This window comes from Echeneis naucrates, chromosome 9 (genome assembly GCF_900963305.1).
Source record: "Echeneis naucrates chromosome 9, fEcheNa1.1, whole genome shotgun sequence".
NCBI lineage: Eukaryota > Metazoa > Chordata > Actinopteri > Carangiformes > Echeneidae > Echeneis > Echeneis naucrates.
The window spans coordinates 13998065-14016143 of record NC_042519.1 but is presented as its reverse complement, the minus strand read 5'-3'; the positions used below and the strand labels follow the sequence as shown (position 1 = coordinate 14016143).

Sequence of the window (18079 nt, the reverse complement as noted above, 5' to 3'; positions counted from 1 at the left end):
TTTTACGCTTCACACACACACACACACACACACACACACACACACACACACACACACACACCCTTATCGTGGAAAACACACGAAGCATTGCATATGATGCAGATTTCAAGTTAAAGTCGATCGATCTGGCAAAACGGCAAAATCTTTCTGTGTAACATAATTCCTGCCATATGCCATTTCCTCCCATAATTCCAACACCTGCGGCTTATGAACAAGTGCGGCCTATATATGTACAAAACAGTTTTTCTCTTTAAATGTAGCGGGTGTGGCTTATATTCAGGTACGCACTATAGTCAGAAATTACGGTTTACATGGGATTTATCTACGCTTTGTTGTTGGAAAAATACCATGCATTCCCGTATTGCTGTGCGATATTACAATATATATCATAGTGTGATATAAAAATGTCTACCGTGCAATATAATCCCCTCTTGTTTATATCGTAATTTTAATGTGTGGGCTACTGGGTTAGCTCAGCTAATTTAACTGCAGCAATGCTACTGCTTTTTCCCACAAGGGTTAGTCTACAGCACCACTAGGTGAGTATGGATGTAGACAACATTACCTATATCAGGATATATATTTTTGTCCATATCGCACAGCACTACATTCCTGGTAGGTATGGTGTTCTCCACACAGAAATGGATATAATCTATGATACAGTCAGTGAGATTTTTGATGTCCTCCCCCTGAGCACCACTGAGTACCTCGCATACAATTGTGTCGAAACAGTCCTTCAGAGCCTCGTCATCCTCATCGGAGCATCTCTTCTGTGTGGGAGACAGCTAGTTGCTTGTGTGCCAGATAACACTGGATTAAAATTGAAGTCAGGCAAAAAAAAAAAAAATGCAAGCAGATGAGATATCAACAAAGATGTCTGTGTCCGGCTTCATATAAGAGTCCTAAACATATCAATATTTTCTCTTATAGCTGGAAAAGTCTGCATTACTTCCAAAAGATAAAACAAGGCCATGAAGGAGCTCACAATCTCCTCATAGACACACAGAGCACCTTATGTGCTTACAACCTACACATGCTTTCAAGTTAGGGTTAGATCTGAAAGTGGTCCAGAGAGCTTTCCATCACCCCCATCTCCCTATCGTGGCACTTTTTTTTTTCACTCCATATTTTCTCTGTATGGATGAGAATAACTGATAACAAAACCAAGAGTTGCCAAGATCCCTCCCCATTATTGTATAATAAGTCTAGGTGAGTATTTTTCTGGTTTGATGAAACTCATCAAACCAAGCATAGAGAACGTAATGTCTGTCTGTCCATCCATTTGTCAATGAGGTCAGCAGCTGCCAAAATGAGTTGGCATTATTGCTGTTGTTCCTGGCTTATACATTACCACTCTATTACCATAAAAGTGGATGGGGCCTAAAGGTCTTGCTATTCCCCCCTTTCCAGTACCAGTGAAGCAGGTCCTATCACAGTAGGTCTGCCCCTTTTGGTGCCATTCACTCAATCATGCTCAGCGAACACATTCAATGTGTGACCCTTATCTGCCACCTTGGTCCCCTTAATGTGGAGGATCAGCGACTGACTAGCAGGTCGTCTTGGATTACTGAGCTGCTCACCTTGTCAAGACAGATGAGATCAGACACACTGCCTCATTCAGTAGCTTGTAAATCTCTGTACTCAATGTCAGACAGAAAATTCATGACCACTGGTAATGGCCAAAAAGAAAGTAAATAATAAGAATTTTAAAAACAGATGCGTACCAGTGAAAACCAAGTGGACCTTCATGTGTATAAAATATGAAATACGCAGTTAAACTCATGGTGGGGCCACAACAATCCACAAGTCTCCCTGAAACCCGTCAGTGATTCTGGTCCAAAAGGACTCAAGCTCAGCATCTGGCCAAACCGCAATGTGGAGAAAACTGATTCTGTTTCAAGACTTCTTGCCAAAACAGTTTAGAGAATATAAAGGACTGATAAAATCTAGCCAGCAGTGTTAGACTGAGCACTGAGAAGCTGCCAGCCCTCCTAAATTAAGTTCATTAGCATTGGTTTCACTGGTGGGTTTTTGTGCCAAATGTGCAGTGTCAGTGCCCCCCCACCACCTAGCAACAACTTCCAGGGAAAATGCCAGCACTTATTACAGAAACTGCATGTGCCAAAAGTTGTCTTTTTCGACAGATTTTTTAAAATTGAAGTGTCAACTTATATCATCTTGCATATGATAATATGGAAACAATACACTCAGATTTGGATGAGCTTTAATTGGATCCGTGGGAAAGAAATGATTATGAAGGCAAGAAGAGAAAAAGATGACTGATACACTCAGATGCTTTCCCAGCACCAGATTTAGGTGCACGAGTGCTCAAACACAATCAGTCACTGCGCCTCCATCTACTCCCGGGGGTAATTAAACCGAGGGGCTTCTTTTTAACTGCAATTTCTATTTATTTCTGAAGAATTTGAATTTTAAAAGACATTTCACCTGTAGGAAGTAAACAATCTCTTGAAGTATATGAATGTCAGAAGGCCTGAAACAGCAGATCTGACAACAGAGCACTACATTACACTACATACACTATCTGGTTCCAGGTTGACTGATATACTGTGCCAATATTTCACAACAGTTGTGTTAATTTGAGAGGTTCAGTTGTACTTGCTCAAAATTAACGAACAGCTGGTGTTTTTGGAAAAAGAATCTTCCAGATCATATGGTCCCTTTGTTCCAACGAATCTGTCAAGATCTTAAAGCATCTGCTGCGGTAATGCTTGACTGTTTCACCATTCAAGGCCCTCTGACCCAGCAGGTGTTGACGTTGACCCTAAAAGGCTTTTAGTCATTGGTGCATGTGTACACGTGTGTAAACGGGCTTAGAGAGGGTGGAAATTCTTTGTGGGTCTTGAGTCTTCAGTCAATCCAAACACTTGTCAGATGATGAGGTGAGATCAGAGACTTTAGATTATCTAGAATTCTTTTACTTATGAGTTTGGTTCACAGAAACTTGCCCTGAAGTAAGACTCATAATGAGCGCTGAGTATTAACATCGTCACAGCAAATTACATTTTCTGCCCTCACAGGCAGTAGGTAGACTCATGGATGCACACTTTGCAGTTTGATGGGGATTGCTTTGGGACTTCATGAGAATGATTTTGCCATTGAAAATCTGCAACAGATTATTACACCTAGACTTCAAAGTCTATCTGACCACATGCAGGAGGACAGAGAGAGCATGTCTCTGTATGACTGAGTGTCACTGGACCCCAGCCTTCCTTCCCAGCAGGTCATGACCCTTGTGGCGCAATATTGACAAATAAACATGCAGATGTTTTGATTCTCATCTAGTTAAGATGTGACCTAGACGGCAAAGATTAGTGTTCTTTCTCTGTAGATGTATTTGAAATAAAAAAGGTGGCCTTTTCCCTTTGTCCTCATGGGAAAAACAAAAAAAAATTCTTTGAAGTATAGGAGAGACAGACTTCAGACATCAAAACCAAAGGAGTAAACCTGAACAGAAACAGATGTTTTGATATTAGTTAAGACACAACAGACAAAGCACATTCTAATCTATTTGGTGTGCAAATGTGTTGAACCATAAAAGGCATGGAGGGGATTAAAATAAAAAATCTGGTTTATTTTCATTCCCTTTAGAGTTTGTGAGTAGTCTGCCAGGTTTATATGAAAAGCTTTGCAGATGTGGGAGAGTTTGAGCTAGACTTTAGCTTAATGGTCTCATTTTACAGAGATGCTGTTTTAATTTGGCAGCTTAGACTTTGAAGATTCTGATAAAATCAAATCAACTAAAAATCCTTTCTTTGTGGGTTTTAATTAACCTTTAATTGTTTCTTTTCATAAACTACCGCTTTGTTTCTTTTTTTTTGGGGGGGGCGGGGGGGGGTTGAACCCTATGTTCGCACATTGACCACAGACTAGGTTGTTTGGAGGTTCAGTTTAAATATCAATTGTTGCACCTCAAGCAGACCAGGGGAATAAACAACATAAACCATGGGCAGTGACACTTCATATAGAAATGTTTATGTGCTTCCTTGAATTTGGCACGATTGATACGAGGCTGGCTTTGCTTTAGGGAAATCCGATTTTTAGATTTTCTTTCACTATCTTTCACTCCCCTACACCTGTCCCAAACCACTCTCCTTTCTGCCTTGCTGCAAATCCTTCTTCGCTGTGTCCTTTGTTCTCTAGACTTGTGATACATGTCTGTTTGTTATTTCCAAAAGACCATTAGTTGCTGGCACTGGGCCGCCTCCTTTCCCACAGACAGAAATAGACATATTGTGGATACCCAGCAAGCTGCATAAAAATGAGAGAACAACAGAGAACAAAAAAGAAAGATGGAGGAAGATGAAGTAGAGAGAGAAATGGGAGCATGGATGTGAAGAGACCTTGATATTAGCCATAGGCCAAATAGCAAAGGGGGCAGAAAGGAGAGAGAGTAAAAAGACAAAGTCAGAAAACATTAAGCAGGTAGTGAGAAGTAAGGCATGAAGTTTTCTAGCCCTAATGAAATTAGTGAAGACAAAGGGAAACAGTTGAGGGCGAGTTATGGATAAGAAAAAGGGGTCAGTTGTAAACAGATATCGCATGATCAAACCCATTTATAAAATGTCTTATTTTTCTTCTTCTCAAATCCCTCTTTGCCCTACTTTGTCCACCTAATTCATCCACAAATCAATAATTGAATTTGCTACTTTCCCCTCACAACAAAATACAGGGGAGCTATAGTGATTCATGCTCCATTTTTCTTTTCTTTTGTGCTCTCTTTTATCTTGGAAATTAAGATGTTATCTAATGGTTAGGTTTAGGTCACAGAGCTGGCTAGACATGATGCCAGCCAGGCAGATGAAAAAAAATTTGGTTTAAAAACTTGTTTTTTCAATTTTTGTTCCCTTTGATTAATATTGTCCAACTTTAGCATCTTTGCTCTCTGTGCTTTTATCAGTTTAATTGCTTTTGTACTCTCCCATGTTTTTCTCAACGAAACTCTAAGTACTTTTTAATCTCATACAGATCTTGAAATGTATGTTGCACTTCATTAATTGAGAAAAAAGAATCCAAAGAAAACTATAACTCCATTGCTTACATTTATTTAGATGACCAGCTGGTTTGGAACTGAAGTCTCTGTCTCAACTTATATTTTGTCCAATAATCTTGTGTTCCGATTGCTTGTACGTTTTTAATCAGCTAATTTTTCTCAGAGTAGTTTTTTAATTTTTTTTGCTTTTTAAAACTTGCAAAATGTACATTGTATTTGTGCTAAATCTTTATTTAAAAGTTTAGATGTAGGCCAACATGGTCCAAAGTTTTATTCTGCTGGGGCCCAATTGTTTGGTCATGGACTACACTGCTATTTGAGCACTTATAGTTTAGAACTAGGCTATGCTACTCAATTATCATCATTGATGAGCGGGTGCTAATTTACTTTTTTTTTTTTTTTAAATCATTCCCATATTCCAGATTTGTTTCACAATCTATACCATCGTATTTCTTTAATATGGAGGGTGAACTCTCCCATCTCTTGTCTCTGTATTCCTCTTTTTATCTGCTCTCCCCAAATCTGAGTCACAACACAGAGAAACTGTCATCACACAGGCAGATAATTGCAACAGCAGGAAAATATGTTTGCTGTTTTGGTTTGTTGAGTTGAATCCTAATGAGCTATCACACTTTGAAGGAAAAGAGGTTTCTCTCTCTGTCAATGTGATTGGGACTGCTAGAAAATGACAGAATCCAGCAGCCAAAAAAGCATTTTCTGGTCTTAGCAGCGGCTGGTTTATTACTGAGGATATTGCCACAATCATACCCATACATGTGACAGATGTATATCAAGCCAGCTTATCCCTCTGAGGAGATTTTATTCAAATCCAATAAAATACACGATATGCACTTAAATATGACTTTTTTTTTTTTTAATCTAATGAAACGGGTCTTTTCCCAGCTCTTCTGTAACTGCAGCATGTCATTGCACTGGCTTAGACACAAAATACCACGGGCCTTGACTGTCGGAGCACGAAAAACATCAGCTAGAAAAGAAGCCAACAATGAAGGAAGGAAGGAATGGAATTAAATGGAGGATGAGAGGAAGCAGAGGAAGGATATCATATGTTTGCGGGGATGTTCTAAGTGATACTACTCATGTAGCTATAGGCAACCAACAGACCTGAAATCTTTGATAAGTCTACCTCACTCTCTCACATGAAGCGCGAGTGCTCACAAATGCAAGATCTGCCAGTCAAACACAGCTGGGCCCCTCTGCTTGGTAACCTTGGTAACTCCCTGACCAATGGCTTGTTGGCAGGACGTCCTTAAAGAACTATGGCACGGACATATACACACACAAACAGACATCATCACGTCCTGCCCTGTTGGCTGTGATTTGAGGGTAAACTGGTGTTAACAGAGGCCTCTCTAAGTTGAGAGCACACTGACATAAACATACCTATAGCCCCCCCACTCACTCAGATACAGAAACACCCAGGTAACACTGTGAGGCTTATGTTTCACGATTCATTGATGTGCTGTGTTCAGACATTGTTCCCCTTCGAGCTGGCCTAATTGCTTTACTGGTTGTTGAGGAAAGAGAGAATGCTTTGAGATGCCAGCACAGTGATGAAATCTTCAGTCAGACCTAAACGATTTCACGTTCATGTAGTTTTTCCTCCTATTGGGAATGATGACAGTGGCGAGACAACAGTTGGCGGGAGGAGAGGCATGGATTTGGGGGACAACGAAGGAAAAGAGGGAAGCTATATAAGGCAGTGGTAAACACCTTCAGTCTCTGATGCTGCTACCGAAGCTCGGTCCTCCTCTGCTGTGTTTACCCGCCATCACACTAACTCTCTCCACACCACTGCCATCATTCCTATCTCTATCTCATGTTCTACTTCCTTTCTATCGGTCTGTACGCCCACATTTTTCACCTAATTTTTCTCAAATAATTCCCTTTCATTATGCCCTTCATCTTAATATTTGAATATGAGGTTTTGATAACAGTTCTACAGTGAGGAAACGTGACTGAACATATTGTAATTGAAGAGACCTAATATGTAGTTCTCTGTAACATTAGTATTTTTGGATTGTTTCGAATTTCATTGAAAAACATAAAAGGCCATCAAAGCAACAGGGAAATAAATAAATGATGTATTGGTTAAACATGGTGTTAAAATCTACCAAAGTTCTCTGTCCTTGTGCACAATCCACCTGATTGCATCGAAAAATTCTTGCTAAATCTACATAATTTCCCTATCTGAGGGATTAATAAAGGATTATTATCTTATCTGTCTACCATATCTTTGTCTGTTTCTCCATGCAACCTCCATCCCAACACTTTCACCTATTTCTTGTCTTCTCTCACCCATCTACAGTCACTTTCTTCCCTTATGACTCTTTCCTCCTCTTTAAATCTCCCAATGCCACCCTTTCTATTCCCCATCGATCCATTTACCATCCATCACCTTCTCCCTTCATCTCCCCTCTGCTTTGCATCAATTGTCCTCGAGAGTGCCATGATGGCTTCACCCAGAGCTAAAGGATCCAAGCAGGCGTTGCTTGATTTACCATCAGCTCAATGTGGCAGAGGAATCAGCATAATCTTTCTGATCATTACTGAAATCATTATGGTAAATTGGTGAAGGCTTATATTCTATAACTCCTTACTTCCAGTATACAGAAATTTGGTGGTGCTGTCGCAATGATGGTAATTTTTTTATCATAATTTCTGGAGCCATTATGCAAAATGGGCAGATGGTGATATGGACACAATAAGTGATGGGAGTCGCGCTTGTTACAGACTGATGTTAAATGTATGCAGACTAAAGCAGGAAATGTGCCATTATCACTGATATTTTACAACATGTTACACAGGCATGTGCGAAGAGTATTATGCATAAAACGCTGCCAACAAGAGTCTGAAAATTTGGACAGAAGCACATTCATGTGCTTTAACGATATTGAAATTTTATATAAGCGATAATGCTGGATGAGTTAACTCTGGGTGCTTCTGTTGATTGGCATGACCTTATCAACTGAATTGGTCAGATCAATTTCAGCAAAGTAATAAACAAACATATTTGAAATTCAAATGAAAGAAACTGTCTTTTTTCTTAGAGTTTGCAAGAGAAATGCAAAAGAACTTTGGCAGAGGTAAATGTCCTGCATACAGTATAATCCAAATATACACATATGCATGAGGTATTTGGGTTCCTACTTGCTGTTTCTAACACCAAACCTTGCTCTCTTTCCATCCTTCTGTTCCTCAAACTTAACTGGCTGGCCGAAACATGCATGAGTGAAGTTCAGAATTGTACATATTGTGCTGAATGCTTAATTGTCCTCTTCAAAATCTGTTCACCTCAGATTTAGGTTGAAGGAAAGTTAATTCACTGCTGTCATATTTAGCCAGTGTTGGATGTGTATTTTGAAAATGGGGCTTTCCTACCTTATAGCCTTGATTTAAGTTAACGTTGCAGAAAAAGTTTTCCAAGCTGTTTCTTTCTTCCTCAGAAACATTCTAAAATATGAGACTTAATGCTAATGTATAGTGGCCAAGGACATGTAAGAAAGGACACATATTCTAAAGTGGAACCTTCCAATAAAGTGTACGTACAGAAAAATCACTCAAACTGGCAATACACTCAGCAGTCATCAGACATACTTGAGGCCTGACAGAGAATAGCTGTCATATACTCACACAAGGACACTTGCATCTACTGGATCAGGTGCATGTGTGCATGTTTTAGTAAATGCTACATGTAAGTAAGCATATAAATGCATCAGTTTTAAAGGTTTCTGTGTTTCTGCTATGGCACACATGTATATGCTCAGTGAGAGATATTCATTCCTTCCCATGTAGTAGACTACTGTGGTATCTCACAGGCCATCAACAGAAAAAATAAATCTTACTAACATTGTTTACTGTAAAAAGACAACAAGAGAGTATGAAAAAGAGATAAAAACAAGAGAATGTGCCAAATCCCCATGAAGAAAAACGAAAAACAAAACTACAACAAATAAAGGAATAGTGAACTGTCAGGAACTGCTCTGTTAAAAGGCTGGCTTCACATCAAAAACACAAAACAGACTGAGAAGGAGGAAAAAGAGAGCCCATTTTCCCCTCTTGAGGCCATTAAAAAAATAAATGGAGTAAACCACAGTTGAGAAACACATTGACTGAAACAGAGGGTCATTACTTCATAGATTGACATATAGTACACAGGCTTTTGATATCATACATGACACCAAGTTAATGAGATATCAGGTGGAAGGTAGACTGACTCCTAGTTTATTGAGTGCCTAGGTCATTGACTGAAATGAAAGTCTACATTACCCAGTGACAGGCCTCACCCTGATAGCTTGCCTAGCTTTGTGTGTGTGTGTGTGTGTGTTTATGAATCAAGCATAGTTGGTCTGGACATACAAAAATGTGTTTGTAGGTGTGTGTGTGTATGAGATGCCAGAGACATCTGATACTGACCATTTCTGACATATAATAATATTCTGCTCCAGGGTATCAAAACTGAAAAAGGAGAAAATCCATAGTGCACAGGAGACAATGGTGACAAACATGAGTAAGAGGTTTATTGGGAAAGAGAAAGGGCCTGAGACAAAAAGAGGTAGAGGAAAAGAGAAAGCAGCATTGGGAAAATGAGAAAGTGAGAGAGTATGTTACTGATGGGAAAAATATATCAAGTTCTTAAACTCACAAAAATCAAATATAGCAAAGAGATGGGACTGAAGAAGACAAACACATCCAAATAAATGAAACACCAGAGACACAGAATAAAAGATGTCTGCGTCTGACTCACAGGGTCTGTTAATAACATCATGGCCTTCCAAATAACCTCCAGCTTTAAAATATTATTCTGGGTACTGTTCACTGGCTTGCCAATATATTTGTTAGGGTAGGAAAGCTGGAATTCAAAATTCAGGGCTAGTTTATATGATGCATCCTCTTTCTGTAGGCCTCCTTAATGCAACTGATAAAAAGGGAATGTTTCACCTTTGACACTATTCTCTATCATAGTCAGTTGATGAAAGCTTTAAGAAAAAAATTGCATTCAGGAAATTTTCTTGAAAGGAAGAGTTAATTTATTCAGTGATTGTACGAAGATGGATAGAATTTGAACTAAACTTAACTTAAATTGGAATTATTAAATGAAATAATTTATTTAAATTAAATACAATTGAGGTTTGAATATACAATTACATTTGGGAGCACCATCACCGACAGTGCCACTGCCACACAAAAAGAATGAGCTTGTGTCGATGCACCTAAGAGTGACAGACAGGCATTAGTGAACCACTAGAGTGCACCCTGTAGCCTTAAAAAAAATAAAAAAAAAATAATAAAAAGCTCAATATGAGACCATCAGAGAGACAGGGGGAGGTACACAAAGCCAAAATATTGAGCCAAAAGATTGGCAGAAAAAAGAAAAATATATAGAGGAGGATTCAAGATGTAGAAATAGAGTCAAAAAATAGATAGTAACAGAAATATTTACACATTTTTAGTGATGCAGTTAAAGTTACGAAGCAGAGAAAAAAAACAGGAGTGCAGAGAGAGGCCAAGTAAAATAATAAGAGGGCAGAGGAAACAATGAAAGGAAAATAATAAAATCAATCCACCGACAGATAGTCAGAGGGGAAGGTCTTTCTCCATCTTACATATCTCTCGCCATCTCTCTCATTGGTGCGCTGTAGTACTTCCTGCCATTCAGGAGGTGTCACATCTGTCATGGAGAATTTATCCATGAAAACAGATCCTCTGTCCACCCGACTTATGACCAGCCCTTCATGATCACACTCTTCTCTACTGAAAAGCAGACTTTGTCATTTGGCTGACTCATCTTAGAGCATTCAGTTAGTCACTTCTAAGAAACAATCCCTCCTTTAGCATTTCAGGAAAAGAAGTCTGAATATATTTAATGCGCTGTAGCCACAAGATGACTCTTGTTTTCTTGCTCATACTCTTCTGGCTAACACATGAGGATATTAACAATACAGTTATTACAAAATACTGGTCACCTCAAAGACCTCTGCTCATCAGCTCCTTTTCTTCCACCTGTGCTCTCATTTAGTTCTCACCTGCCAGCTCAGTACAAACAGTCCACAACTATTTACTGATGGTGCCAGATTGTTCTTTGCCCTCATGCAAGACTTTCCAGAACCCTTCCCCAGTATGATCTCCTGTTACTGATGTGCCTGACTTCCACCTGCCTCTTTGGTCTTTCTCCCGGAGGGCTCTGCCCATTGGATCCCCACAGAGGTGTGGACTGTTGTCTGGTGGTCGGTTTGCTGACTGATGCTGATGTTCAGTGCACGTCACAGCCGACGCTCAGCTGCACAGACTGTACACACACCTGAGCCTTTACTGATTAAGGGACTAATGAGCACCTGTTCTGGGTCAGTGGCAGATTACAATTGGATGCAAAATCACAACTCTTACAATTACTTGTCCCTTTTACTAAACATCATAGTGCCCGACTTACTTGTATTTACTCACTTATACAGTTAAGAGCTATCCTGCTTCAACCCAGTCTACAACAACAACTTGATGGTTTTGGTTTTATCACTGTGAACAAACTGTGACAGCGTGGTCAGCTCCACATCACACAGGAGACCTAGGTGAAACCTAGGGTACTACTATTGTATTGACATTAAAGTCACCTTTTAGCTGCTCTTTGGGAAATGTGATGTAGCTTTGACATGCACACAGATTGTTACAGCCTCTGTAGATGAAAACAGCAAAAAATTTGACTACAGTCTTGTTGGTCTAAGTAGTGAGCACTGCAGTCAGTCACGCTATCCTGACCTGTTACTTTCAAGCTCTCAATGAACCAAATATCCATAGAAGTAGAAAATCTAATCAAACTACACTGCTAACTCATTTACAGCACTGATAACACATTCTCCCGACAAATGGAACTGAGAGGATATTATCCCCCTGTACGATGTGAGTCTGTGATAATGACCTATTCCATGCTCACCTAGTACCTCACTTATTATTCCTCAAAATGCAGCGGTCCTGCAGCAGAAATGTCAAATGCAACAGTTTGAAATTTATTTTACACCTTTGGTTAATTTTGTCATTGATGCCACTGTAAATACATCAATATACATAAATAAGACCTCCATGAGGTCTACTTTATATTTCCAAATGCCATAGTATTCATGCCTCATTCAGGTACCCTGAAATATGAATTTTATTTAAACAAAAACAAATACAATTGAGCCACACATTAATGCTGGCTTCAGGGAAGACATATCTAGGCCACTTCAGCCAGATCAGGCATTTTATATATTTATTGTGCCACTGGTGTCAAGTTCAACAGGTTAAGTATATAGCCTTACTGGCAATAAAGAGCCAACTTATTCACAATTTTGTACCCACTATAAAATTGGTACATACTCAGTAAACACTGCCAACAGTGCCAATGCCAATAAGCAATGTGTGTGAGTCAATGTTATTATTTGTGTGCTTATATGCTATTATTTACTGTACTTATCTCTTCATTTTAAAAACACCACCCGCCACTTAATCATTCCTCCCAGCACTTCCAGTGCTTTCAGTACTGGCTACAGTTCAAGTCTAATGTATTCCAGAGGGAGGAGGGATAATGTTTGGCCCTCACTGGAAGAGAGGAGGGCAATGAACACAGAAAGTGGGATGCGTGCAAATGAGATGCAGTAGTCAGGTATTTATGGTGCTGGGTAATCATCAAGGGAATTAAGCAATCAACCATGCGCATGCTATCTGAGTATGATTACCATCGTTTAAATATATTTATCTTCTATCAACACAGACAGCCCAGTAGCATGTCAAAACAGGAATGATGCTGAGCTGCCTGCAACGAACATACACTATATTCTATCTTGTGTTTTTTAAGGTTTACAATCAAAATTAGGGGTGACAGTTCCAAACAAATGTAAACTCCTCCCTAATACTGACATAGCTTCATAAAACTTGTAGAGTGATTTAAATTATGTTGCTTATTTTGTGTGATATTTCATTGCAAAAAATAAAAGCATGGAAAAGTATCTTCCCCCTTTTCTGTCATGACTGAGGAAGTATATGTATTCCCTTGGAGTGAGAGTAAACATAAACAAATTAATATAAAGGAGACAGAAAATAATCTACAATTTTTTTCCATCAAGTGAAAAGAATATACTCTTGCGACAATGTCAAATCCTGTATTATCCTGTCATACTATTGTCATCCTTACAGTCTCTGTCTGGACCATAGTCAGGAAGTACATGGTAGACATTTTATTTGTTCCAGAGCTAAAGATATCAAACATGGCTGTCAGGAGGAGTTGCAGTATTTATTTACTGTTATTCTGTTGTTCTTACAGCTATGGCCCAAAAACTGAACTCTCTGCTTCGGTGACTGGCCTCACCGTGATAAACCCAATGTCTCGCTCTTATCCATTGGCTACGTACACAATGTAGTGAGCTGGGGGCGATGCAACTTGGACAACAATTTACAGTCTCAAATCTCTCATTCTTACTGCAGATTTTGCCCAGTGATAATAAATCTGTGCTCTTTGCTTGTTTACCTGCTCCTACAGAAGGAGGAAGACTGTGGAACTGTTTAAGCTTCTACAGTTCTACATTTTTCCATGTTTACATTAATATGTGCAATATAATAACTGATCTCAGATTAGAGAAAGCTGAGTTAAGGATAGCCTGAAAACTTGGTCAGCAAGCATTCTTCCCAGGTTTAGCCACATAAAGCATACACACAACAAAAAAAAATGCTACTTTGCTTTCCTTTTGATAGGCCTCATTCAACTGGCACACAGAAATGGCAATAGCAGGTGGCAGTCACCTTAGATTTCAGAGATTATAATCTACTGCAGCCACAGGAGGGCAGTAAAGTGCATGATGAATGTAAAAAGGCACTATCAAGTCCTGTATGGGTCAGATGGATGTTCTGTGATGTAAAATAAATAAATAAATAAATAATATATATATATATATATATTGCTTCAACTTGGGTATTATTTCAATCCAACAGGTCAAAGCATTAAATTCCTCAGTCCTCTTGTGTGAAAGTAAAAATATGAAGACTTACCTTGCGAATGCCTTCTTTTGACTCTTCGACGTTATCGCCTCCTCCGGTGCGGTTAATCATCCGCCACATTTGGGAGTACATGGGATCTCTCTCAAAGGGGTTCATAGCTTTGGAGCGCACCTGATCATATACTGCAGAGTCCAGTACTGTGCCATAAGGCAACTCTGTCTGCTTGGATAAGTCCTGCAGAGACCTGGAGGGAGAGACAAGTGGTGAGAAATAAGTTAGTCCATACATGAATTCCAATCATCCTCTCACTATAAGCATCAAATCGACGTTGAAAGCAGCATTCTTATTGTGTTACAACAGTAGACAACAAATCTGCTTTGCTTTCTCATCGACTTCCGTAAAAATGCAGTCCAAGGTCATGAACTAATAAAACCAGACCTTGCGTTCACCTCCCTTTCTTTTCAAGTGGTGAAAAGAGGCAGTGTTCACATAGACGTGTGAATTCAGCTTACACAACACTAACAGTTTTGGGGTAATGATGTGAAACACAGGGTGGTCAGGCAAACTTGATCAAAATAAAGGGCACTTTCAGCCTTCTACACGTGAATTGGATGCAACATTCAACATTATTAACAGACATTTAGGACAAAATTAGTATTATACAAGTCCAATGGATCTCACAATGTGTGAGAAGATAAACAAAAAATGTGGGAACAGGGGTGAATAATAAACTATATTGAAGGCATTTGTGAATCCCTGATTGACTGGTTTAATCCCTCTAACTCTGGTGTTTTATGTTCGCAGGAGGGGCCTTGCTGTTGATGGATCTTTTGGTGTTGTCTTGCTAAAGATGGATCTGAACACTCTGTGGACCAACAGTGGGATTTTGCTGGAGCATGTTATTTACAGAAGTTAGTCTGGCTAATTGCACTCAGCTGATACCTCGAGCTATGAAGAGGGACACTAATAAAAAAAAAAGTGGGAATCTTAAAACAAACCAGCACAAGTCAGTCTGCATGCAAAATTTTTTTAGATTTCCTTCTCTCTCTTCCTTTCTCAACCTCTCACCCATAAATTGCCACCTCTGGGGGAATACACAAGATATTGTTAATTATAAAACAACAATGCTAGGGTTGTCTCGCAATGAGTATGGCCGCTGAGAAATGTAATGGAGAACCATTACAGGAACTAATTACTGTTTGTTTGTTAAATGACTGCTACATACCACCCATGGATTTGAAAGACACGCATTTGTGAAACAAAACATGTACACAAAAACAGTCAATGTGTCCTGCTTAATGAAGAACAAGCGTAAAGTGTCTTACTTCATTAATTTAGTAGTAATACATCCACAAACCAGATCAAAAATCGGCACGGATATAAGTAGGCTGCTCAACCAGGCAACAACATATGTGCACACACAGAAAATAATAAATTTCTGGAAGGTCATCACTCCTGGCTCTCCTCTCTTAGGCCCTCCCCAAATGTCTCTCTGCTCTGCTCCAGCAAAAAAAAAAAAGAAACTTCAAATATTTTAATGATTTTTCCTGTGGAAATGAATCTTTCATTGCTGTCAATCTTCACCCTTTATAATTTCCCTTCCCAACCACTCTTTTGTGAATATGTACACCTGACAGACTTTGACCAGGACTCCCCCTTTGTGAATTGGTTTCACAGAGTATAACATGAAGCTTGTTGTTTAATCGTTTGTGTGTGAGTAAATTAGAGAGAGAGAGAGAAAGGAAGGGGGAGAAATACGTCAAGTTTCGATATTACTGAGATAACATATTCAGATTGAAAGGGTTTACTGTTATATCAGTGATCGGAAACTGTATAAAAAGAGTTTGGTCAAGCAAGATGACAGCTGATATAGGTAAGGGAAGAAAAAGGTACAAAGTGCTCATATAGAGAATAATGTCAAATGACCAACATGGGGCCAAAATAAAAGCATACTGCACATAAACTATTATTCAAGAACTATTACATTTCTGGGTTTTAATAAAAACTCTGACTTTGGTTGTCTCCTGATTTATTAATGTGTCTGTATTGTCTCATGGAAATAGGCACTATGAATTATGTGTTTAATTGTCTTTTTGCGACTTATGTCTGTATGTGTGTGTGTGTGTGCGCCCACATTTGTTTCTCTCTCCTTTGTGCATGCTAACTCATTTTGCAACCAATTATATTTCCCCTATGCAGCTCAATGACCAAGTAAATGGAGTGAACAGCAGCCAAATGTATCTTGTGACAAATAGTCAGTATATAAGTGTTTGTTTGTGTGTGTGAGAGTGAAAAAATGGCTACTGTAGAAGGAGATCATTGTATTTTGTAATTGCATATTATTCCGAGTATATATGTGAGTAATCAGTGTGTGTGTGGATCATTGTTTTGCATATTTGGTCTTCCTGCTAGATAGATAGTAACATACTGACATGTTTATGGAAGCCATTGTAGCAAAGCTAAGCACTGTCTCACCGCTCAGAGGAACCTAATAAAAATAATACAGATTATTATTAAGAGGTGTATATATTAATTAATTATTGAGCTGGAACAATTAAGATAGCCAAGATTTCATCTGAAAACCTCTTTCCCCCCAGAAGCCCAAGAACAAAGATGATGATCTTGACTCTTTGATTCTGAGTTATTTTCGATAAAGGGTAGATAAAGTAGAGCCATGACCAGTTCATTCACGTTTTAACATGCCTGTTGAGTCACTGTAGATGGCTGTGCAACCTTGAAAGCTAATCTGGACTGGAGCCAATTGCTGTAGCAGCTACTATTTGTATTGTAAAGTTACTAAGTTTCAAACTGTGTATTATTATTATTATTATTTAAATGACTTATTAATCTAGTTATCATATTGATGACAATGTAGCCTTGATTAATTTGCACTGACTTGTTTGTAACTATTACATTATTACTGGGTAACTATTACTATTACATTTTTACTGGGTAATATAAAACTAATGTTGGAAGGGCCCATTATAACCCTGTTCTCAGCAACAGAGTCTAATAAAGTGTCTCGGCTTCATGAGCCTTTAAAAAAAGACTCACAGGGAAAATGAACTGCTCCCAGCTTGACCAGTGAGCCCCTGTTGCTGTCATAGCTGACCACATGGATACAATGCAGTCCACGGGTGACATGAGGTTTTTTACACGCACGCACGCACGCAGGCACACACACACACACCATCACACTCCTGTTGACACGCGCACACACACACACACCATCACACTCCTTTTGACACAAAATGGCACACTCACACAAGTAAAAAAAAAAGTAAGGAGACCCTGATTGACTTTTTTTGGCAATATTTCGCAACCATAAAATATGACATCTGCCGTGTGAGATTGGGCCAGGAAAATACACTTTTTATGCTCGAAAACTCTTCCTGACTTTCAACCATCCACCATCCCTCTCAACAGCTGCCTCTTCTCACTTTTTTTACCTCTCCAAAAACCATTTTTCATTTGGACTCATTGTCCAAACCCTTCCCCTTGCTCCGTACTTTCTTGCCCCTTTCAACCTTCCTTTCCATTTTCTGTATCAGAGCCTCTGCCCCTCTCCTCCATTTTCCCTCTTAAGTCATCTCATCTTTTCTTTCAAGTGTTACTTCTTTTCATCACCAATTTGTACTGTTTACACTATTTTGTCTGTCTTTATATGCTGCTCTCTTGTTCGCCCTGTTTGCCATTCTCTGTGCTGTCATCCCCTCACTGTTCTCCTGAAGGAGTCACACTGAAATTGAAGGAAAACACCCTAGCGTGAAATAGTCCAGAGAGGGTTCTGAACGCTCACTTGTTATTTCACTTCCAGGATGAAACAACGGCATTAATATTTAAAAACCTTGTCTGTCCTGATGGCTCCCCCAGACTCTTCCCTTCCTGCCTGTAAAGTTACTTGCTTGCTCTTTTCCATGATAAACTAATTTGCTTTCTAGATCAGTCACACAAAAATATATTTAATCTAAACTCATTTTGCAAAGTATATAACAAATACTAAAAGATAAATGAGCATACTAATCACAACATTGTCATCTTTTTGTTTTTGTGTTGAATCTCAGGTTCCCCCTCAAGCCC

At 39.1% G+C, this 18079-nt stretch overlaps 1 protein-coding gene across 1 annotated transcript in view; it reads right to left on the bottom strand.

The window, feature by feature from the left end:
- Positions 1 to 18079, bottom strand: part of grid2 (glutamate receptor, ionotropic, delta 2) — a 427408-nt gene that overhangs the window by 43282 nt on the left and 366047 nt on the right. Inside the window, exon 13 of the mRNA XM_029511194.1 lies at positions 14051 to 14243. Within this exon, the coding sequence (XP_029367054.1) occupies positions 14051 to 14243 (193 nt within the window). The remainder of the gene's footprint in view (positions 1 to 14050; positions 14244 to 18079) is intronic.